Source organism: Hippocampus bargibanti, linkage group LG12 (assembly GCF_051943395.1).
Source record: "Hippocampus bargibanti isolate YZ-2025 linkage group LG12, ASM5194339v1, whole genome shotgun sequence".
NCBI classification, from domain to species: Eukaryota; Metazoa; Chordata; class Actinopteri; order Syngnathiformes; family Syngnathidae; genus Hippocampus; species Hippocampus bargibanti.
In genome coordinates this window covers 15,407,643-15,432,434 of record NC_142745.1, presented here as the reverse complement: position 1 = coordinate 15,432,434, position 24,792 = coordinate 15,407,643, and the positions used below count along the sequence as shown (strand labels likewise).

The 24,792-nt window shown below is 43.8% G+C and overlaps 1 protein-coding gene across 9 annotated transcripts in view; it reads right to left on the bottom strand.

Annotated features, from left to right (window-relative positions):
• Window positions 1-24,792, bottom strand: part of grip2b (glutamate receptor interacting protein 2b) — a 67,323-nt gene that overhangs the window by 3,355 nt on the left and 39,176 nt on the right. For 3 of the 9 annotated variants that reach the window (XM_089009974.1, XM_089009971.1, XM_089009976.1), the window contains exons 2-25: window positions 17,011-17,088; window positions 16,344-16,479; window positions 16,135-16,280; window positions 15,220-15,306; window positions 14,987-15,062; window positions 13,161-13,306; window positions 12,837-12,984; window positions 12,588-12,760; window positions 11,669-11,833; window positions 11,333-11,485; window positions 10,856-11,042; window positions 8,874-9,019; window positions 8,704-8,784; window positions 8,308-8,371; window positions 7,173-7,318; window positions 5,640-5,784; window positions 4,974-5,113; window positions 3,000-3,203; window positions 2,749-2,917; window positions 2,560-2,674; window positions 1,479-1,629; window positions 1,114-1,316; window positions 469-615; window positions 131-308 (exon numbers count right to left, since the gene is read on the bottom strand). In XM_089009974.1, coding sequence (XP_088866100.1) covers window positions 153-308; window positions 469-615; window positions 1,114-1,316; window positions 1,479-1,629; window positions 2,560-2,674; window positions 2,749-2,917; window positions 3,000-3,203; window positions 4,974-5,113; window positions 5,640-5,784; window positions 7,173-7,318; window positions 8,308-8,371; window positions 8,704-8,784; window positions 8,874-9,019; window positions 10,856-11,042; window positions 11,333-11,485; window positions 11,669-11,833; window positions 12,588-12,760; window positions 12,837-12,984; window positions 13,161-13,306; window positions 14,987-15,062; window positions 15,220-15,306; window positions 16,135-16,280; window positions 16,344-16,479; window positions 17,011-17,088 — 3,362 coding nt within the window. In that variant the 3' untranslated portion in view covers window positions 131-152. Of the gene's footprint in view, window positions 1-130; window positions 309-468; window positions 616-1,113; window positions 1,317-1,478; window positions 1,630-2,559; window positions 2,675-2,748; window positions 2,918-2,999; window positions 3,204-4,973; window positions 5,114-5,639; window positions 5,785-7,172; window positions 7,319-8,307; window positions 8,372-8,703; window positions 8,785-8,873; window positions 9,020-10,855; window positions 11,043-11,332; window positions 11,486-11,668; window positions 11,834-12,587; window positions 12,761-12,836; window positions 12,985-13,160; window positions 13,307-14,986; window positions 15,063-15,219; window positions 15,307-16,134; window positions 16,281-16,343; window positions 16,480-17,010; window positions 17,089-24,025; window positions 24,141-24,792 lie in introns of those variants that run through there. The other 6 variants (XM_089009977.1, XM_089009972.1, XM_089009979.1 and 3 more) reach the window with 4 other exon arrangements.

Below are 24,792 nucleotides of genomic sequence, written 5' to 3'. Positions count from 1 at the left end.
TACAAGTGTGGAACCACCATATCTAAAGTGCTCTGAGGGAAACCAGAACTACAACAAAGTGGATATTTACAAACTTACTCCAAAGTATCACATTTTTGGTGTCTGAGACCTGACAAAGAGACAAACAAACCTGACTGTCTGGTGCATCTGAGCTACAGATCCAGTGGGTGGTGGTCCAGCGTGTTGTTGTTGTCCTCTGCGCCGTCCAGTGGATTGCGGCTGATGACCAGTTCCAACCGGTCGCCGGCCTCCGTGATGAGCGGCACCGCCAGGCAGCAGTCAAAGTCTCGAGTCCTGACATGGTTCACCTAAAACAGAGACCGGAGGTGGTCTCCCAAAATGTTTGGGATCATGGGGCTTCAAGTCAAAAATGTAAAATGTTTTTGCCAAAGAAAGATTGGGTCGAGTCATGACAAACTTTAAGTCTTTGATTACTTTCGCTAGGGTGAAGAAAGTGATCGACAAAACCTGTAGGATCCTGTCGTAAGGTCGGAGGCCCGATCGGTCGGCTGGTCCGTCCGGACGGACCATGTTGACATAAATGCCCTTTTCCAGGAAGCCGTCGGACACGCTGAAGCCAAAGTCGTCACTTTCAGGATCTTTGATCACGGTAACCTGCATGGGGATGAAACGAGAACGGTCGAGGATCAATTGCAGGTTCTGGTTCTTGCTCAAGGCAGTTTCAGCAACCACCCAGAACCAATTCTCCATCACACCTACTTCGATTCAATGTTTAGTTTCAGGGTTTATAAACCTCTGCAAATTTCTCCCCCAAAACTGTTCTTGCCGAGGACAATCAGAAGAGACTCTATCTACCCTGAGGGATGCCCAAAGTGCGTTGGACGAAGGAGACATCTTAAAGTGGTCAGGTAGGGAGTTCGGGGGGCCAGATTTGGGCACGCCTGCTCTAGGACTGACACTTTCCAATGTGACTGGTGCCGTTGAAATGCGGCTATAAACGTTATATTCATCGTAGTATGGTCAAGTCAAAGAAGAAACAGCACAAGTTTCGACTGGTGCTGTTCACAAGCTTACACTTTGTACCAAATTCCCTTTCAAAGTTCCTTCCAACAAAACCGATCAACCTCAATCAAGACTCTTGTGTAAACTGACTTTGTGCAGCTCCAGAGGCGTTGGGGACAGAAGCCCTTGCATCTCCTCCTTGATGCGGCGGGACTCCCACGTCCTTTCCGAGACCCTCAGTGAGGCTTTGGATTTGGGCTCGTTGTGCATGAGCGGGGGCATGTTGTCCTGGAGGAGTTGCGTCCCTGAATGGAGCAACTCATCTGGATGAAAGTGGACCTCCAGGCGGGGGTCTGTGAGAGCGAGATGTAAAACACTCAGGACCAACCACTATTACACCAACAAAGGAAAAAAAAACTCCAAATAATGTATCTTGTTGGAAAGGGGCCTTCTAAGACCAGGTCTGGACCTGCCCTGACGGAAGGTCAAGCTTTCGTTTTGGCAAGAAGGCCAACCTTCATGGTCGTGGAGGTGCAGATCGTCGTGGTGAAGGAGGCAGTTCCGCTCCAAGGTGCTCATCCGCCCGTGGCTGAGGATGGGATCGCTCAGAGGTTTGTTGACGCCATCCACGCCCAAACTGATAGCTGTGCCAGTCATGATTGATGCCTGCCACAGACAAGCTACATTATCATACTGGGCTCTCAGAAGAGACACAATTTAACTCTTTTATGTTAGCCAATCGCTAGCTTTCTCATGAAATGCTAGCAGGAAACTCAAGAACCTTTGGTTTGGTGAAATTGTGTGATATGTTGGCACGCTTTGGTGTTTTGATTCTCTAAACCAGGGGTCGGGAACCTTTTTGACTAAGAGAGCCATAAAAGTAAAATATTTCGAAATGTTTTTCAGTGAGAGCCACACACACAAGCGCGCGCACACACTCGCGGGGCGCGCATGCGCGCACATACCCACGCGCGCGTGCGCACACGCACATACACACACACATGCAAACACGCACGCAAACACGCACGCACGCACGGCCACTTTTCAACAAAATGTCAGAATGTATTATTTCAAATAACTTTGTGATAGTACTCACCGTTAACATGAATGGTTTTCTGTTCCTCGTAGACAAAGTTACTGCTAGCTAGCCTGCACACGGCTCATAAGCTCCCACAGTATATTGATGCTAATGTTAACATGCATGGGCCTTGTTAAAATGTCACTGACATTCGACTGTTTCATCGATGGTATTGTTTCATTCCAAATTAGAATCAGAACCTTTTCTCTCCTCAAAGGTGAATGCTTCGGTGCATTCAAGCTGAAGTGCACTCGTTGGGCTCATTTAAGGGGCGTTTACCTGTTTCAACTTGACGGCCAGTATCAAAATTGCGATTTTTGCCAATTGCAGCCCCAACAGGAAATGAACGCCGAAATAAAGAGAATATGTATTTAGTTTTATCGGCGAGCCATATTCAATCATCAAAAGAGCCATATATGGCTCGCGAGCCATAGGTTCCCCACCCCTGCTCTAAACTAAACAGTGAATCGTACTTTTTTTTTTAACGTCAAATCACTTTGCGCTACATGTTAACTAACCTCGATCTCTCTGAGCAGCTCCGATTGGCCACAGGTCTCCAGGTCCTCCAGGGCCTGACACCAGAAACTGTCATCGGTATCCAGCAGAATTCCGTCTGTCGGTTGGCCAAGGTAACTGCGGTGTTGATTTTCGAGTCAAAATTGTTTCTTTTATTTTTCCAAAATGAAGTTTAATATTCGCCGTCTCACCCCAACGGTTTTTCCCACTCGTCCTCGCTAAATCCGCCGTCGCTGAAGGGGTAGTTCTTCCGGCAGCCAGGCGGGGGCGTTGTTGTGCGATTCTGCTGCTGCTTCTTTGCACTGCGCCATTCGTGAGGGTGAAGGGCCATGCCGGTGGACGCCTGATGGTTGTAGGTGCCTAAGCCGCGTTGCATTGACAGAAATAAGGACACGTTCACTTGAAATATGAGCCCCCACGCCACCACCACCCCCAGAGTTACCCTGGCTGCAGTATCCAGCGTCCAAGCCGGATCCATCCCAGGAGTCCATGGCAGAGTCGACACTGGGGACAGTCGTGGCGTAAAGTTCGGACAATTTGTTGGTCTGTTGGCTGTCCGTCAAGTCGGTCAAGTCGTCCTCCTCTCCACCGCTCAGCTCGTTCTCGGTGGTTTCGTCTGCCTCGCTCGCTTTGCGATCATCTGCGCCTTACCGACAAAGGGAGACAAATTTAGATGAAATCTGAAAGATTTTCCTGTATTTTAATCGGGCAGGTACAACGAAATTAAAGTGGAGTGGACGTCCGGGTCTGTGTTTTCAAATTCACAACTTTCGTAAAACGTGTGTGTTGACATAGTCAGGTGGGTTTTGGTCTATTTGTGTCCCGGTAGAGATTTCTGACTTTAAAAACTCATTTTTCACATGTTCATCTTGCCCTTTCCGAATTTATTCAGGAATTGAAAATATGACATGGACTGCCAATCCCAAATTTGCTCGGGTTTTGGTTTTTCTTGACAGAGGATGCCGATAAAGCGCTGGTCAGACCTCTGCCAATGTTTTTTTTCCCTTCCACAAAGTCCAACAGTTGCCTTTTGTACAGCCGCACCTCATATTACTCCAGACCCATAGAACTTCGGAATTAACTCTTTTTTTCTGATGAAAGTATACATTTTCTTACGTTGCATTGAATGTTTATGTCATCCGAAAACTCTAGATTCTGTGGGTCCTGGAATTTGATTGAAAATGACAAAAACCCTGGCACTGGATTGGACACATTTTTGTACATCGTCTGGCAGTGAATGAGTGAAAAAGAAATTCTGTCCCAGAAGACAGTTTCACTTAAAGGACAACTGACGCCTCTGGACAATTTGTGTCCATAATTTGTAAAATCACTTCAAATGACTTCTACTGAGCGTATTTTACAAAGATTCCACCACATATAGCTGTAGTTTACGTTTTAAGAATATTCAGGAAGTCTTGTTTTTGAGTTGGTGACGAGTCCCGTACGTGATGTCACGGTAGTTATCGTCACTGATCGAGAAAGCGACACACAATGCATTTTGGGTACTTTGTTTGGTCTGAAAACTTCGTGTTGATCCGTGTTGATGCCGAAATTAGAAGGAAAACACAAATAACGCGATGGTGAATCGTTTTGTGTTGCACCAAGACTACTATTTGATACCAGCGGACAAATAGCCCATTTCCAACGGAGCTTGGGCGCCATCTTCTGCATTTTCTGGGATGCTACATTGCAGTCCAGACGCGTCAAAATTACACGGAATAACTTCTTTAATCGATTGCAAACATTTATGCTTTCCTCTTCAGAACTACAGTAAAGTCTCGTTATATCGATATTCAAGGGAGTCCGAAAAAATATCGATATAACCGGGACTATCGATATATCCGACCCTGTTTGCATGTAATTTTCTCCGTGCGTGCATAGAAATAGTATCGATATAACCGGGACTATCGATATATCCGATATCGATATAACGAGACTTTACTGTATTTGAATGATATTCATAACTAGATGAGTAACAAGAAAGCATCTTCTCCGAATCTGAAGACATTGTTTTGATTCTCGAGCAAGGCAAGACGTCTTGGTGTGACGTCACGAACAAGGGGGCGGGACCTGCTGAAACTGAAACTTTTGGGACACTTTAACTCTATTATATTGGTGTTTTTCATTTGACTACAAATATCGGCCTGCATGTTTTGGGTATTTTAGATGCTATAAAACGTTTTTCTGATGTCAGTTGGGAAACAAAAAAATGGTGTCGGTTGGCTTTTAAGCTGCTGAAATTTGGCAGGCATACCCATTTTGAGCCGACCCGCAAAAAAGTCTGAGAAACTATGTCCAAAATTGTGAATATTGGTAAGAAGCGGCCATTTTAGGATCATGTTAACGTCTGCTCTGGCTAAAGTTCTTTGTTACCATCATGATGGTCATCATCACAATCATGATCAAATAGTCTTACTGTCGATCATCTTTTTGATCTTGAGTGTGACGGTCTCTCCGGCCATCTGCAGCAGGTTAATGGCCTCGCTCAGGGGTTTGCCCTTCAGGCTCACACTGTTGATGGCCAGGATGCGGTCACCAACGTGGATGGCGCCCGTTCTGGTCACAAACACACACATACACGTAACTTGCAATGTGTATCTTCTTCATTCTGACATTTGATGTTTGCTTGTTTGGGTTCAACTTCCTGTTTCCACTCTTTATAGTACATTGGAACGTTATGGGAATATTTTGTTTTTCACATGGGAAATCATGGAAATAGAAATGATCCGTGCCAGGGTCAAAGACTGGCCATAATAATTTCTAATAATACACACAAACAAAAGGGGGGAATGTCAGCAACATTTCCGAAGTAGACAGAAAGTGAAGTTTTTAGCGTGGATGTTTGACAGCAGGGTCAGCACAGGGGGCGTGTTGGCCTTACAGATGATTCAAGATTAAAAAAAATAATGACAACTTTTTACATTTGACACCATTAAAATGAGACACAAGATGTCATTCTTCAGTTCAAAGTTCAATTTGAAAGAATTTACCCAAGTGATCAATGTTATTTTTTTAAGTCATTCTTGTGTACAAGTGTGACAAAGTGTGTCAACACGACAAGTATTTTGCAGTGCGTGCACACCTTTCAGCCAAGCCTCGCTTGGTGAGTCCAGAGATGGTGATGGGGTCAAAGGGTTCCTCCGTGCCTGAGATGGTGATGCCCAGCGGGCCTCCGTAGCGCTTCAGTTCCACCGTGTAGATGATACTGCCAGACGTCTCCTGCTCATCTGTACACACACACACACACACACACACACACACACACACACACACACACACACACACACACACACACACACACACACACACACACACACACGCACACACACACGCACACACACACACACACACACACACACACACACACACACAAACGCATGCGCGCATGCGTTTGTGTGTGTGTGCATACAGTTTTACCCGACTATAAAAACGTCTTCACAAAAATTATAAACAGACACTTTATGCATCTGTGCTCTCAGCACTCAGTCATACAGGAGTGGTCCATCGATGAAAAGGTTTCTTCAGCCGTCATCTGTACTTCTTTGAAGGTGTCGGACGTTTCGCTTCTTGTCCAAGAAACTTCGTCAGCAAACTAAAGTCTTACTGGTAGTTTAGGCCCTATATATATATCCCTACTGTCCAGACATGGCGGTGCCGGACTCTGCTATGATACGATGATGGGTCCCTGCTCTCGGGTTGGGGGGAGCAGAGGACTACTCCCTGCAGCTGCTCCACTGATAGTTCCTGTCGTACTAACGACTGGCCTGATTGCCCCACTTCAGACAGTATCACCTCATCAGTATTACTAATCCTATGTTGCCTAATACAATAGCCATACAATAGCCTGCTTAATCTGAAGCCATTGTTTTGATTCGAGAGCAAGGCAAGACGTCTTGCCGTGACACCACGAACATGGGGGCGGGACCTTCTGAAACTGGCCATTTCCGGTTTCAAATTGAAGTACAGTAAAGTCTCGTTATATCGATATCGGATATATCGATAGTCCCGGTTATATCGATACCATTTCTATGCACGCACGGAGAAAATTACATGCAAACAGGGTCGGATATATCGATAGTCCCGGTTATATCGATATTTTTTCGGACTCCCTTGAATATCGATATAACGAGACTTTACTGTACTTTTTAGACACTTAAGTCATTTTTATTGGTGTTTTGCATGTGACTAAAAATATCATACTGTGTGTTTTGGGTATTTTAGATGCTATCAAACGTTTTTTTCATGTCAGTTAGCAAACAAAAAGGTGACGTCGGTTGTCCCTTAAGGGACGATGTGGCCTTTCCACAGAGGAAGAAATGGTACAATTGGGCATGGTGGTAGCAGACATTTCAAGTTTTATTTTCGTTAAAATCTTTACTTTTCTTTTTGCTAAAACAACTTTCTTCGATTGAAACAAAAAGTCAAGGTCTTTGACGTCATGGAAGTCGACTTTTGGCGAACAGCGTCACCGTGTGGACAACTTCGGAACTTTGAATTGTCAAGAACGTTCATTGTTTTTTTTTTTTTTTTGTTTGTTTATTTGTTTGTTTGTTTGTTTGTTTTTTTTTTGGGGGGGGGGTCTCTATGAAGTGGCGTTTATGTGACGAGACCTCACCTGAGTTGTCTTCGTCCTTGCGGATCTTGAGCTTGACGAGCTCCTCGCACTGCTGCAGGATTTGTTCAGCCTCCTCTCGGGAGCAAGTCTCCAGACGCACGTTATCGATACACAAAATTTTGTCCCCTGGTTCCAGAGTTCCTGTCCTAAACGAAGGTAAGACAAAATTATTATTCGTCCCCCGGAACCTACATTACAAATACGAATAATGTTGCTTTTTCTTTAGAGAGAAAATTTCGAGTTCTACTGCATTTTATTTTACAATAACTTTTGAAGCGCAATTGTAATATCATAAAAACTACATTTACAGTACAGGAAATGTTAATTTTTCTCAGAAAATTGGCAATTTTTAATCCCGTGGCATATTAATACAGTGAGACCTCAACATACAAACACCTTAACTTACAAACTTTTCGTCTTACAAACGTCAAATTTATGAAAATTAAACCTTATAATAAGCACTATTTTCATAATACACACCCACCACGGCTGGCGGAGTGATCTTCGGCGGAAGCACACGACCGAACAGCACCAACAGTCTTTATGGAAGGTGACTCTCCTTCCATAAGCCATCAACGACCATCAGAAGGGTAAATAAAACTTTATTTTCCCTTTGACCTTCGACCTCCAACCACATTCCATCAAGCCATAAATGACCATCACAAATGTAAATAAAGTGACTTTATGATACAATGCAGTGTTTTTCTTTCATTGCAATACAATAGCACATTTGTTATACATAGAATAAGGTATGTTGTGTGTAGTTTTAAGGCTTATTTAGTTGAAAAGTATATTTTATGGAACCCCGGGAACGGATTATTCCCATGTTAATGGTTTCCTATGGGAATTTTTTTTTTGAGGTACACACTTTTTGCCTTACACACTCTGTCTGGGAACCAATTAAGTTCGTAAGTTGAGGTCTCACTGTACTGTATACCGCGACTGCTTTATGTCCTGTATATGATACCTGTCCATGTTAAACGCTTTGTTGCAGCTCAAGCTGATGCTAAAGCGCGATATAAATCCCTATGTATTGTATTGTATGTTGGGAAAACACAATTTTTTATTCTCCTAGATGACTTTTTGTCCAGACGAAAAACGTCATTGATGATGACGATGATGATGAGCTTCTTACCTATGTGCCATGCTGCCCTTCTTGATGTCGGAGATGATGAGAGGCTCTCCTGGCTTTTTATTGGCTGCAAATGAAGAGCCAAATATCACGTGTTTAAAAAAAAAACAGTTTTCCATTTTGCCACACGATGACGCAATTGCGCTATCTGTGAGCTGTGGACCAACGGACCAACAGACAGACGATTGACTGACGAACAAGGCGATGAACCGAAGGACTGACCAGCTCCCTGACTTACGGAATAAGGAAAAAAATCCAACCCATCAACTAAGTGGCGCCACTGTATACTTGATAACAGGTGCGGACAAAAAGACACCAACGTTTTATCATTACGACACCCAAAACAAAATAAAATTAATATTTAAAATATCAAAAGGGTCAGTCATTTTTTGTTCTTACCGCTTAAGGTGAGTCCAAGTTCTACACCTCTTTTCTTGGGCAGCTTTACATGAAACGTTCCGCTACTGGGCACCACAGACTCTGCGTGAAAGAAAACCCCCACAGGATGCAGTTCGGCTCCACTTCCTGTCACAGGTTGAAGCATCCTGCCTATTTGCCACTTGACATACCTGCCACGTCAAATTCAATCTCCAGGGCGACTTTGTTGGTAAGTGCGGCATCGCGGAGCAGCTGGTTGGCCTCCTCCAGTGTGCCGTCCTCCGTGGCGATGCCATTGATGGACAGCACCCGGTCGCCCACCTGCAGGAGGCCACACCTGTTGAGGAGAGCCGGTTACTGCGAGGATGTCATCCCCAACGACAATAGGTAGTATAAATTAAGTGACAAACCAAGCACCTGGCTATCTAACTAATTTACTACTTCAGCAATTAGAAACCGAGGAACAGACCAACCAATTGAGGGACTAACGGCTCGACCAACCGCAAGGCTGACCAACTACTAACTCACCAAATGATCATGTAATAGACTGACTGAAGTAACCAACCACCTAAGTAACTAGAAAGCAAAAGAGAAAAGTGGCTAACTGACCAGGTCACAGACTAAGAAACCAACCAAATCTAAAATGACGAACGAAACAAAGTGCTTAACCAACTGAACAGCTAACAAAATGATGAGTTTATTAATGTCATAATCTGGTTGGCGACCAACGGGTGGCGCTGTCAGCCCCGCCTGCACCTGCACAGGTGCTGGTCGTCCCGATCAGTGGCAGACAGCGACGTTCTGATTGGTGACCAACGGGTAGCGCTGTCGGCCCTGCCTGCAGCCGTGCAAGTGTTGGTCGTTCCAATCAGTGGCAGTCAAAAGGACTCCCGGCACAACCGTTCGGGGTCGGGTCATTGCATTGTGCAGTGCATTGTGTATGCATTGTATGCTGTGCATGTGTTTTCTGCACCCTGTCAAGTTTGTTTCATCTTGGCAGACAACAACTACGGAATAAGTAGTTTTGTTTTGTAGTTTTGTTTTTCTACTTTCATTCCTTTCATCATTTTGCTGCTGTGAAATGTAAATTTCTCCACTGTGAGACTAATAAAGGCAAATCCAATCCAATCCAATCCAATCCAAAGAGCCAGCGGCTTAGCTAAGCAACCAACAAAGATGCTAAGTCACGGACTGATTTGCTAGATAACCAACTCACCACCTGCCTGACTATCCCATCAATTAATGGCGATGAAAGAAAAGCGTATTATAATGCTAGCACGCGAAGTTGCTAAAAAGAAGTGACTTTGTTTGGCTATGTGTCAAGCTTGTGGTAACATTTTATCCGGCACGGGCCTGTCACACTCACAGAAAACACACACACAGGAAGATGTTTACATGTTCATCGATCCCTGCAGCTAATTAGCACTGTTTGTGTGGGCGCCACCAGAGCGAATAGCCTCAGGGTGAAGTGAAGCTACTCGAAATTTTATTTTATTAGTCAACACAGGCGCAAACCTGTGTACATTTTGCTGACAAAAGCTATGTGCCAAAGAATTCCTAAAAATGCGAGCATGTGACTGTGACTTGTCAAAATCCAGTCATAACATTAACACCACCGCTTTAGTGCCAATTCATATTTAATTATAATAATCAATGTAACCAACACAAGCCTTCAGGCGTTTCCAAATGCTACCTCGTGAGCCACCAAAGTCTCCCTGCTGCCTGTGTGATGTTCCGAAAACAAAACAAGACAAAAAAAGTCTTATTTACTCAACAAACCTGAAAGCAGAGAAGACAGGGGGGGGGGGGGGGGAATCTAGAGAGGAGCCCCGATTAAATATTTCTTGAGATAGTCCAAGACGTTTTCCCTCAGGACAAAATTGAACAAGACAATGACAGTTTGGGATTGAAAAACCATAATTTTGCCATCGCCCTAACAACCGTGTGATTGGCCATTTGAACTGACGACTTTCTAATTAACTTTTTAATTAACTATCCAAACATTGAACCAATCAGAACCAACATTTTCTTACTAAGCAGTCCATTGACTGATCAACCAAAACATAATAAAGCCAACCTACTGACTGATTAACGAAGCAACGAACCGATCGACCAATCAATGGAAAAACCAAAGCATAACCTCAAAACAAGGAGAAGTGACTAACCGACTCACCTCTCGGCCGAGCTGTCGGGTTCAATGAATCGAATGAGCGGAGGTGCCGAAAGCGTTTCTGTGGCAAAAATTCCTCCTTGCAGCTGTACTCCAAAGCCATTGAGGGGGTCCCCCGTCAAGATGACCTCGCTCGTCTCCACGTGGACTACCTGACCGCCCGGACCCACCGAACTGGACGCCAGTGACACTGAACATACACACACATACAGCCTTACATATCCACCGACCCCAACCTAAAAACTGTTCTTAACACTCCGATCCTAACAAATACCAACCACTTACCACAACCAACTCTTATAAAGTAAAACCTACTAAAATAAAAACTGTGCAGCACAAAGAAAAATCCATGTTTAGAAGTCTCCCTTTAATGTACAAACCCGACTTTAACTGCTGCTAACCCGAACAATGTCCCCGAATCCTTCAAAAGAAACGCATGAAAGGAAGTGGAGATTGCGCAGAGAACAGAATGAGACTCACAGGAGGTTTTGTGGTCTTTCTTTCTGTGTCTGCGTTTGAGCAGCGAGTTTCGGGGGCTCATGGGTACTGCGGGTCTGGGGAGCGTGTTGGAACCTTGGCTGCTCGTGGCCGATGTTGTCGTGGAGCCTGGAGAGAAACTGGCAGACACCAGAGCTACGGACACATAGTATGTGAGGGTAAGTGTGTGTGTGTGTGTGTGTTTGTGTGTGTGTGTGTGTGTGTGTGTGTGTGTGTGTGTGTGTGTGTGTGTGTGTGTGTGTGTGTGTGTGTGTGTGTGTGTGTGTGTGTGTGTGTGTGTGTGTGTGCGTCTTTTTGTGTGTGTACATGTGTACTAACACTTGCAGTAGTCAAGGTTATTGTTGGTGACCGCGTTGTTGTTGGAGGTGGTCCATGACTTATGCAAGGTGGAGCTGGCATAACAGTGGATGGAGTTTGCGGGCAGTGGACAGAAGTTCACGCAGGGGTCCCACGAGTGAGGGTGGTCTGACTTCTGAACCTTCACTGGAAAACACACACACACACACACACACACACGCACACGCACAGACACACACACACACACACACACACACACACACACACACACACACACACACACACACACACACACACACACGCGCACACACACACACACACACACACACACAAACATACACACACACACACGTACATACACAGAAATTGAAGTATTTCTAATGCATACTTTGAACTGTCCCTCCGAGCTATCTCCATTTGTACTAACTACTTGAATTTCTTACCAACTGACCGACTGACCGACCGACCAAAAACTAACGACCCACGCAGCCACACCCACCAACCAACCAAAAAAACAACCTGCCCACCCAACCTACCTATCTACCTACCTACCCATTGACAACGTACACCTACCTACCTACTTACCCACTGACTGACCTACACCTACCTACCTACCTACCTACCTACCTACCTACCTACCTACCTACCTACCTACTTACCCACTGACCGACCTACACCTACCTACATACCTACCTACCTACATACCTACCTACATACCAACCTACCTACAAAGAAGATTCAAACCAAACAACTAACTTATTGTATCTACCGAAAAACGCGACCGACGATTCACACTCCATTCCACTCACCTACCTTTCAATCAACATGTTCCTACCAGGCCACATTCTCCAACCAACTCTCTGACCTGACCATCTTTGCCTTTCTTCAAAATTCAAAATCAGCAGAATTACAAGCATTCTGTTGACTGTAAATATCCCACCAGTGTCATGTTGCTTGTTGCCAGTCAACCTGGTCTGGTGGGAGGGAAGTATCTCCAACCTGACCAGTTCGGTCGTGCTGGCCAGCAGCTGTGTAGCCTCCAGGACGCTGCAGTGCTCGGTGGATGTCCCATTGATGGACAAGAGGTGATCCCCAGCGTGCAAGGCACCACACCTGATGGCAAACATGTATGTTCTTTTAAAAAAATGCTTGTTGGCGGTAGGCGGGTGGAGTTAACATGTTGACATACCTGTCTACTACACTTCCGGGCTTGACTCGCTCAATTACAATGACCCTCTTGTTGCGATGGCTGGCTGACGTCAGAGTGATGCCGAGTGTAGCTCCCGGAGGTTTGGCCATCTCCACCAAGAGAGGACCTGACGCATTGGTCAACGTGTCTGATTGATTGACAAATATCACATTGAGTATCGACTCAGGACGGGGAGAATGAGGGTGTCAATAAACGGGTGGCTTCTACGTATATGGCCTGGTATGTGTCGTGTGTGTCAATCACTCATCCAACTTGGGTGGAATATGCCGAAAATTGGCATGTGTGTGTGTTGTGTGCGCGCACCCATGATAGTGACATCGTACTCGATGTGCAACAGAGCTTCCTGTCCACACTGAGCCAACACGCTAAGGGCGTCTGTGTGGCTGGTGTTGTGCAGTGGCACGCCGTCTACCGTCAGGAGGCGATCGCCTGGACGCAGTGTGCCTTCCCTGAACACACACACACACAAACACAGTTGAGATTGAGTCGTGAGCAGATAAAATATCACGGAGGGATTCTTTGGAGGGAAGACTGGAAATGGCCAGTATTGCACAAACATGTTGGACGAATTTTTTTTTGTAGGTCTACTCGTGATATACACGTTTACCAAATTTCAGGTTGCTCAGTCAAAGTGTCTTCTGGAGCTAAACTGTCAAAGAGCCATTCGGGAAAAGACCTTGATGCAAATGGCTAACCAAACGACCCTCGAATGACCGGCCCAAACCAAAATGACAGTGCTCTTCTCATATATCTTTGACCATGGATTTTAGGGAATTTTGAGGGGTTGTTCTCAACACAGGGTTGTTGCCAAGTCAAATTGCATTCAGAGGCTACATTTGTACAGACTTTTGAAAATCCAGGAGATGACAAGAAAAAATGCTAAGTGGCTTCTCCAGAACTAAAAGCACTGACTTCCTGGGTCTTTTCAGCCATGGCTTCTGGAGACTTTTTTCAACGCAGCAAATACATTTTAAGCTGCTGAGCCGAGAGCTGGAGAAAATAAAATCTTGACAATTTTTTTACAATTGTCATCATCAGTGCAGGCAGTAGATGAACGTTGCGACCGCTCCCGCTTAACTTGTTGGTCGCAATATATGAAATGTTCTCTCGCCGACTATTTTTAAGCCTTTTCCTCATCAACGGCGGAAGAACTCTTAAGAGCTCCACCGTGTGAAAGTGAGGATTAAACTTGCCTCCGACTGGCACATAAAGCGGCGTGAACGCCTCATTTCCTCCGGGCTGACCCACATTTTTTTGAGGCAATTTTCCTCGCTTAACCGAGCCTCGGGCTGCGCGGACTCTGAGGAGGAGATAGCAAGGCCGCAGCGAAAGCCGTATCTTTGATGCTCGGGTCACTCTTGAGGAATGTCTGCCAAGGTGGAAAAATGCTCTGTTGGGGATGTTTGGGTTTGTAAAAGGACTACACCGTCTTTGATGGTCATAAAAAGACATGTCAGCTTAGTTTAGGAAGAAAGAGTTTTTGTATGTCAGTGTTAGTTTTTGAGGTGTTCCAAAAATGGTGCACGTTAGCTTAGCCAAAGACAAAGACACACAATTAAAAGCTAAATACACACAAAGCCGATCTTGAAAGAGGTGGGCATAAAAAGACACAGAAAATGTTGACTCAAAGACACGTGTGGAAACACACTTTGTTGACATGGTGGACCAGATGGCACATGTAGAGCGACACAAATCAAAGTGGGCATCCAAGACAAACACGGCAGGTATGTGAACAGTGAGCATCAATGAAAAAAGAACCCCGATGTCAGAGATGTGAAGAACAAAGATATTCACAAAAAAGCACACATCATAGCATAAAACCGGGACCTCTAAGACATTGGACATCAAAGACATGCGGAGTTGAAAATAAAGAGACATCAAAGACAAAGTGTGTGTGTTTTTGCGTGTGCATCCGGTTCATTTTTAAAGACTCATATTTCCATATTGTTCCGTGAGTGCTGCCCCACTTTTGTTTTCCTTTCAAAGACACGACAAGAGTATAAATAGCTCGCAGTGTCATCTCGTTGGAAGAGGTGGCGCACAAGATGGCGGGCAATGCTCGCGTGTTTTTAATTCTTAACGACGTCACATTCACCCTGTTGTGTGGGACGCGTTCAGTCGCTCGCTACCTGTCAGCGGGGCCACCGGGCCGCACGTATGTGACCACCAGGGGGCGCGATTTGTGCCAGTCCTCATGGATGCCGCCTGAAGAAGACAAAGGTCCTTTCAGTCACAAACAAATCGCGATGCTAAGCTCACCGAAGCTAACGTAGTGTGTCAGGTGTCAGGGTTGCAAAAAAATGAAGGACGGCTCGCGGCTTCCGGTGTCGATCACAAAAAAGGAGGCTGTCAATTGTTTTACCTCTCACCACAAAGCCGAAGCTGCTCCCTTCTTTGTGCAAACCGATGTCGATTGTCTTCGAGATCACACCCGATGTGCTGTCTGGTGCTATGAAAACAAAAATAGAATTGCAGAACTCAAGAGCAGCTTTATAAAATAAACAAACAAACAAACAAACAAACAAACAAACAAACAAAACAAAAAAAACTATAAATAAATAAATATTGGCCACAAACAAATAAATAAATAAATGGGAAAAACAAAAGAACACAAGAAATAAATAAATAAATAAATAAATAAATAGATAAATAAATACATAAATAAATAAATAAATACGAATAATAATAATAAATAATAGATGGATGATTAAACAAACAAAAAATAAATAAACAAATGAACAAGTAAATAAATAAACAGATAGATAAATAAATGGACAAATACATAAATGGATACATCAACAAACAAACAACTAAATAACAACATAATAAATGGATGAGTAAAATAAATAAATAAATAAATAAACAGATATATAAATAACTGGACAAATACATAAATTGATAAATAGACAAACAACTAAATAAATAAATAAATGGGCAAAGAAAATAAATAAATACATAAATAAATAAATAAATAAATAAATAAATAAATAAAAATAAATAAATAAATAAGATTGAATGAAGAGGGGAAATGTCCATTTCAAACATACCCTAAAGGACAAACACAAAAGACGGAACCAGACAAGATGCATCAAAGACACATCAAATACACGTGGATTGAGAAATACACAAGAAAATACATCAAACACTTACATTTAAATCGAATAGTAAAAATCAAGGAAATCCATAAAGTGGACACTAAAGATATAAATGCAGGACAGACAAACATGAAATACACAACTAACAAAGACATATGGAATGCAAGGTCTCAAAGTCGCACCTGTGGGCGGCAGCTCGTACTCCACCTCGAGCAGAACTCGCTCGCCGACGTTCTTGAGGAGGCTGATGATTTCCTCGTGCCGCAGTTTGGTCAAGTTGATGCCGTTCACAGACTTGATGTAGTCGCCCACGTTCAGCTGGTCGCTCCTGCCGACCGCAACTCTGGTCACGACGGCGCCCCGGAGCAACGGCGGCAGAAATACTACGTACCGAGCGGCCAGCCCGCCGGGCCGCAGGTTCGAGACCCGCGGCTTGCCGTCCTTGTCCGTTCCTCCGGAGATAGTCAGGCCCAGCGTGCTGCCTTCCTTTTTCACCAGCTCCACCATCGTCACCCCCCGCAGTGCTTCTAAGCAAAACATACACACACACACACACACACACACACACACACACACACACACACACACACACACACACACACACACACACACACACGCACACACAATAACAACAGGTGAGATGGAGCGGTGATGTGATAGATTAGAAAGATTAGCTGAATCCCTGAGGCGACACGATCAGCGATGCACTTCACATTCCAAAACACACACGCACACACACACACACACACACACACACACACACACACACAAACACACACACACACATGCACCGCAGAGATAGTATGGTCATTAATGAATCATACTCGGTGTCATATTTGCATAAAAATGGAGTGCACTTGTCGAGATTAATTCTTCTGCACATCGCACACAACCGCACACGCATGGTTTATGATGCATGCCATTGTGTGTCGTGGTGTGTGTAACCAATCATACGGTGACAACATGTCACACTATGCTGTGATGTGTGTGTGTACAATATATGACAGTATAGTGTGTCCAAAGGATCTATTCATGATGGTTTTTGTGGTGCAACATGCCTGGTATACTGAGTCTCCTGGAGGCGGTGGTGTGTTCCAGTCCGGAGACGTCTTTCGTCTTTCCATACGGTCCATCATCTGCGCAGGACAACAAGCATGTGTGAGGAGACATATTTTCCATATGATGAGAGGACCGCGGCAGCGTGACGGCATGGTGATGACGTGACGTGTCCTAGTTTACTCGCTGCACTGTCACATGAGCTCTGGTCACTTTGCAGTGACAGGCTGCTCGCAAAGTCCAAAATGCTGAGATATGTTTTTGCTTTCATTTTGTGATATATTTATTTTTAAAACCAGGCGCACATACGCACCTTCTTCATTGAACACACAAACACTGATACTGGATACGCGTAGAAATAAATACAGACACACAAACGCACACGCACAAACACACGCACACACACACACACACACACACACACACACACACACACACACACACACACACACACACACATCTAACACAGTCACAATCACACGTACACACGCAGTCACTCTCACATAGACACAGTCACACAGTTTCTCACACACATACAATCACACACACGCACCACGCACACACGCACACACACACACACACACACACACATGCACTCTCATACAGTAACAATCACACAGACACAATCTCACACACACACACGCATATACGCACACACACACATGCAGTCTCATACAGTAACAATCACACACACACAGACACAATCACACACACACACACACACACACACACACACACACACACACACACACACACACACACACACACACACATACACACGCAGTCTCATACAGTAACAATCACACACACACACAAACACACACAGTCTAACACAGTAACAATCACAAACACACAATCTCACACACACTCACACACAAACACAGTCACACAAACAATCACACAATCTCACACACACAATTACACACACTCACACATACACACGGTCTTAGACAGACACACACTCACACACACACACACACACACACACACACACACACACACACACACATACACATGCAGTCACGCACACATTAATCACACAGGCAGTCTCTCACACACTCAATCACACACACATTCACACGGTCACCCACAGACATGCACTCACACACATATTTATGCACACGCACACACGCACTCACAGTCTCACACACACAATCTCACACACACAGTCACACACACACAATCTCACACACGAACGCACACACACGCGCGCTCACACACACATACACACACCAACACACGCACACACACACAAACATAATTGGAAATCATACACAGACCCGCTAACCCAAACATGCACACGCACGCACAGACATAGTCACCATAAGCTATGATGAGCGCAAAGATATGCCGCCCTGCCCAAAACATTCCGCATCCAATTAACTGCCTCCACGGTCGGCTCACAAAGGCCAAACGCTGATATGTCTTCGATGATTTGGACTGTTTTTTTTAAGCTCTTCTCCGTATTCGACGCCTTCAAAGCGGCTTACCTGTCATCACGTGAGAAGATTAACGTGAGCAGGAGCGCAAAATGTCCCAATTTGACTTTTAATATTTTCTCTTGAAAAAAAATGATGCTTGTGTGACAGGTTAAAAAGTAGCTTATTTAGTATTTTGGTTACAGGTAAAGCAAATCGCATAGTATAATTGGTTTACAAATGGTATTCATCTAAAATGTTTATTTAAGCAAGGAACGCCTGCTTCGTTTGGTGTTTCTTGTCGGTCCGGTTTACATTGTTGGACAGGAAGTTGTTGTGCGCATACGTTTGTATTACCTCTGGTAATTCATTCAAAGTAAACCACGGTTGAGTCAAGTCGTACACCACTTGTCTTGTGGTTTTTTTCCTGAATCCCACAACACCGTATTTCCCATGATTACCAGAGTGCAGAGCGCAACACTGGCAAGATCATCTTGTTATCAGGACGATTGCTGACCACTTCACGAAGCACACAAGCGAAACCGGACGTTCTTGTATCCTTGCATCCTTGGAACATCCAAACCCACATTCTTCCTTCCGCACGCCCTTGCAACCTTTCTTCCTCGTGAAACTCCTCACATCATTGCAACCCTGCGTTATTGCATCCCTCCACCTCCGCATCACCTCAGAGTCTTGTATCACTTATATAAATAACCCAAGGCCTCCCCCCTGCCTTCTCACAACCTTTCCACCTTTTTCGTTGACATCTTCAAATTTTGGAATCCTCCCAGAGCAAACTTAAACAATTATTTTTTTTACTGGCAAGAAAATGACATAACAGTGTGAAGAAAAAGTACTTTTTTTGTTTACTTAGTTATTTCGTACTCAAACATTTTAAGAACTTCACACACAGAAACACACAGTGGGGGTGGGGGCGTGGGGGGCACAAGGGCAGCCGCTACCTGAATGCAAATTGCGCGATTGCAGTCATTACGATGCTGAAAGTGACGAAAGTGACGCGTAATTAGCCAGCGTCCACACAAAGCAATGCCATGTAAACTTGTGCTGAGGCACAATCATGCACACACACACACACACACAAGCACAGGCCTGCGAGACGAGTCGCCCACGTAAGGAGGCCAATGGAAAGAACAAGCAGTAATTAAGAAGCTTAATGGCTTTTGTGTTGCGCTTAATTGCAGCCTGATGTGTCAGAATGGTGGCGATTTGGGGGCTGTGGAAGAGGAGGGGGGGGGGGGGGGGGGTGTAAACAGGGGGGGGTCTTTGAGATCACCATGTTGGATGTAAAAGCGGCCGGTCGGATCACATGTTGGCTTCGTGTCCAATTTGGAAATGACAGTGTTGCCTGCTGAACAGAATGTGAGAAAAGCTTCAAAAGAGTCACTTCATTTACAAGCAGTCATAAATAAATAAATAAATACATACATACATGAATAAAATAAATAAATAAATAAATACATACATACATACATACATACATACATACATACATACATACATACATACATACACACATACGCACACACGCACACACAAACACATACATACATACATACATACATACATACATACATACATACATACATACATACATACATACATACATACATACATACATACATACATACTTACATACGTATTTACGTACGCACGCACGCACGCACGCACGCACACACACACACGCACACACACACACGCACACACACACATACACGCATACATACATACATACATACAGTAAAGTCTCGTTATATCGATATCGGTTATATCGATAGTACCGCTTATTACGATACTATTTTCATTTCCCTTGCACATTTCTAGTCTTTTTATGTATAATTAGTACCGTTTAGTACGATACCCGGTTATTATGATAATCCGGTTATTACGGTGCTCCTTTTCATCCCCCGCCGGCCATTTTTGTTGTTTATATCGATATATCCGTCGCGCCATTGGTCAACTTGGTCACGTGTCTTGTTACGTGAGCCGCCATCGGTCGCGCCATTGGTCGACTTGGTCACATGAGCCGCCATCGGTCGCGCCATTGGTCAACTTGGCCACGTGTCTTGGTTACGTGTCACGCCATCAGTCGCGCCATTGGTCGACTTGGTCAGGTGACTTGGTTACGTGACCAGCACCCGTGTAGCAGAGCCATTTTCATTTTCAGACGCTAGCTCGTGTGTAGCAGACGAGATTGAAGTGTTTGTGTTAAAAGGTAAAAATGGGAAGCAGAAGAAGATTGATGACTTTTTTAAATTGTATACATAATACAGTAAGATGTAAGCGTTGCAGTTTCCCTGTTGTGTTATGTACATGCCCACTGTACTGTATATGAATGCAATCGTTTTTTGCAACAATGTTTCTTGTTTTGTCTGCTGAAGCGCGATGATTTTGAAAATTATTAACATTCCATACTGTGTATTAAAGGACAGCCGATGTCACTTTTTATTCAAATGCAAATAAAAATGACTTCACGCCAAGACGTCTTGCATTGCTTGTGAATCCAAACAATGGCTTCAGATTCGGATAATATGCTTTCTTGTTACACATCCAGTTATGAATATGTTTCAAATACACTGTAGTTCTGAAGATTAAAGCATACATGTTTACAATCATTAAAGAATTATATGTGCCATTTTGAGGCAACATTGGGGGAACATCTCTCACCCAAAAAAAAAGGGAGCTAATGGCCAGCTCTGTTTCTTATATGGCGCTTGGCTGCCCTCTTTTGGCGGCTTTTGTTTAATGCAGTTCGGCGCAGGATCGGATATATCGATAATCCCGGTTATATCGATATTTTTTCGGACTCCCTTGAATATCGATATAACGAGACTTTACTGTACAAACATACATACATACATACATACATACATACATACATACATACATACATACATACATACATACATACATACATACATACATACATACATACATTGTGAATACGCAAATAAACAAATGAATAAATAAAAATAGATCAATAGACAAATAATTGAATAAATAAATAAAAACGACTTCATAAATAAACGATTACGACGATTAAATAAATAAATACATAAAAATAAATAAATAAATACACAATTAAATAAGTACAGAAATAAATAAAATCAATAGCACTATATAAATCAATATGTATTGTATTGTAAATAAAGAAATTGTAAATAAGCAAATCAACAAATGAATAAATAAAAATAGATCAGTAGACAGTAAATGAATGAATAAATAAATAAAAAAATAAACATACGACAAAATAAAAATAAATAGATAATTTGATAAATAAATAAATAAATAAACTATGAGGGGTGCAAAGACAGAGAGGGTGGCATGATGGGATGGATAAAAGGAGGTGAAAATGGGGGGATGTCAAGTAAGGGGAAGGAAGGATGATGGACAGATAAGCATGCAGGTGAGGGAAAGAGGGTAAGCTCAGTGGGTAAGGAGATGCAAGGATTGAAATATGTGAGCATACAAGGAGGAGAAGGTGTGAAAAGGTGATGTGTGTAAAGACTTGGAAGGTCTGATAACATTTGAATGAAATTGTGAGATCATCAGAGGTCCAAGGATGCTCAGATGGGAGGAAGTCAGGAAACGAGAGAACGATCAGCGACGCTTTCCTCCTCCTTAGCATGTTGCGTCACATTAGTGAGACTTTGCTGCTCACTTTGAGGCCAAACGACTCCACTCATCATGTCGGCAAACGAGCACATTAGCGGCTACGCTTCGGTGCCGGCTTGCCATCTATTGATCGGGACGGATGACATTACCCCCCCCCCCCCCCCCCCGCCCGAGCATTTGTTTATGTTCCTGCCGATGCCAAAATAGGCCAGAAAGGAGCCATCAGCCCCGTTGGCTCGTTTGTTCCCCCGCTATGCCCGCCGGCGCATGAAATAGGACGACACTCATTTGGTTAATAACCCCGCTCACTCGAGTGCAGATTTGCATCGCTCACGCTCCTCCATCAGCAGAATAAACAGAATGCAGTCAAAGTAGCCTCGCTTCGTACCTGGGCTACCTTCCTCTTCTCAATCACAGAAAAATATGCCAAACCGATCAGTTTCACACTGACCGGTCTCCCCAATTCACAAGCTACTCAATTCCCTACCTTCCTAACTACTACTGATGTCGAACCTGAGGTCTGTGGCCCAGATATGGGACATCATTCATTTTATGGGGCCCACGAAAAACACACTATTTGAGTCAACTTTCACTATACTTAATAAATAAATAAATAAATAAATAAATAAATAAATAAAATAATAAAAAAAAAATAAAAAAGTTGTTCTTTCAATTATTGTTTGAGTAAGTGTAAACGCGGGTCATAAAATTATTACAGTCTTAACGTTATTTATTACACATGACAGATTTTAGTATTTTTATATTTTTCTAACAATAAATAAATAAATAAATATAGTTTAAAAGGTGAACAGAAAAAACAATATATATATAGATTTTTTTATATATTCAGACTTTTCTAAATAAACAACAATGACTGCCTTTGGAAAGTGGGACGAAGCTGGTGTACCTGGAGAAAACCCACGTAGAAACAAGGGTGGGAGTGGGAAGTATACCAATTCCACATGTACAAAAAAGTGGTGCTTTTCCGTGCAAATCATTGCACACATTTTCTCTGTCAGGGCAGACTGCATGTGTTCATCATCCGTGAGGCGACTGCTACGTGGTGTTTTAATATTCATCGCATAGTGTGCGATTGCTCACATAAATATGTGCTGTGTTGGTAAATGTTCAGAAACGACATTACTTAATGTGTGTGATTGTATCTGTGTGTGAGAAACTGTGTGACTGTGTCTATGTGAGAGAGACTGCGTGTGTACGTGTGATTGTGACTTAATTACGAAAGCGGAACCTCAAGCACGGTTGTCATTTTCTGACCCAGCACACATGTGGAATCAGTCAATTCACATTAAAAAACGTGACCGTAAATTAACCAATTAGGGGTATATAAATTAGAGCCCGCCCCCTACAAAAAATTCAAATAAATAAGTCAACAAATGTGGAAATAGAAAAGAAACTTATCTTGGCCAATCATCATCAAAAATCAGCCAACAAACATCAGAAATTTAAAAAAAAGAAATGAGCCATTAGCTCGCAGATACGAATATTGCCAGCAAGTGCAACATTAGACGGAAAGTCACGACGTATAAGCCAAGAAATGTGGATTTAAAAAATGTGAATAATAAGCAAACTTCAAAGGGCAAAAATGTGCAATCATTTCAGAAATCTCCGCAAATATTGGAAATAGCCAACTTCAAACAAATAACAGCACATCCTGTTAGCATTCAAAAGTGTCTCCCTCTAGTGGTACGCAACGCTTCTGCCCCGTTCTCAATGGTTTGGGGCATTCACCGCCACATTTCAACCACACTGACCCTTACATGCACGGAGGACTACAAACATTTTTTTTTCTCATGTCTGTCATCATCTTTGCTACCATTTATTCAATGTCAGCTCCATAGCGCCACCTGCAGCATGCTCGCCGGCATGCTTAAAAACTCCACTTCCTTCCTTCCTTCCTTCCTTCCTTCCTTCCTTCCTTCCTTTCGCAACCAGCCCCCGCACTCACCTCCAGCGGTGGCCCCGACGTCCCTCCGCAACCCACAAAACATCACCGCAGACATGGAGGGGATCAGCTGCTGCCGTGTCCACAGCCACACAGAGACACTCGCACACTTTGCTGGGGGGGGGGGGGGTAAAGTGATGGGGAAGAGCGCAAACAGGGAGAGAGAGGGAGAGAGGGAGAGAGAAAGAGAGAGAGAGACAGAGAAATGTGGACCACTGAACGCTCGGGGAGCCAAATGCTGATGATCAAAGATGACTGCCGCTTACGTTACTATACCGCTTTAAAACCCAAGAGAGATAGAGAGAGGGGAAGGAAGGGAAAGAGAGGGAGAGAGAGAGAGAGAGAGAGAGAGAGAGAGAGAGAGAGAGAGAGAGAGAGAGAGAGAGAGAGAGAGAGAGAGAGAGAGAGAGAGAGAGAGAGAGAGAGAGAGAGAGAGAACGAGAGAGAGAGAGAGAGAGAGAGAGAGAGAGAGAGAGAGAGAGAGAGAGAGAGAGAGAGAGAGAGAGAGAGAGAGAGAGAGAGAGAGAGAGAGAGAGAGAGAGACAGAGAAATGTGGACCACTGAACGCTCGGGGAGCCAAATGCTGATGATCAAAGATGACTGCCGCTTACGTTACTATACCGCTTTAAAACCCAAGAGAGATAGAGAGAGGGGAAGGAAGGGAAAGAGAGGGAGAGAGAGAGAGAGAGAGAGAGAGAGAGAGAGAGAGAGAGAGAGAGAGAGAGAGAGAGAGAGAGAGAGAGAGAGAGAGAAGAGAGAGAGAGAGAGAG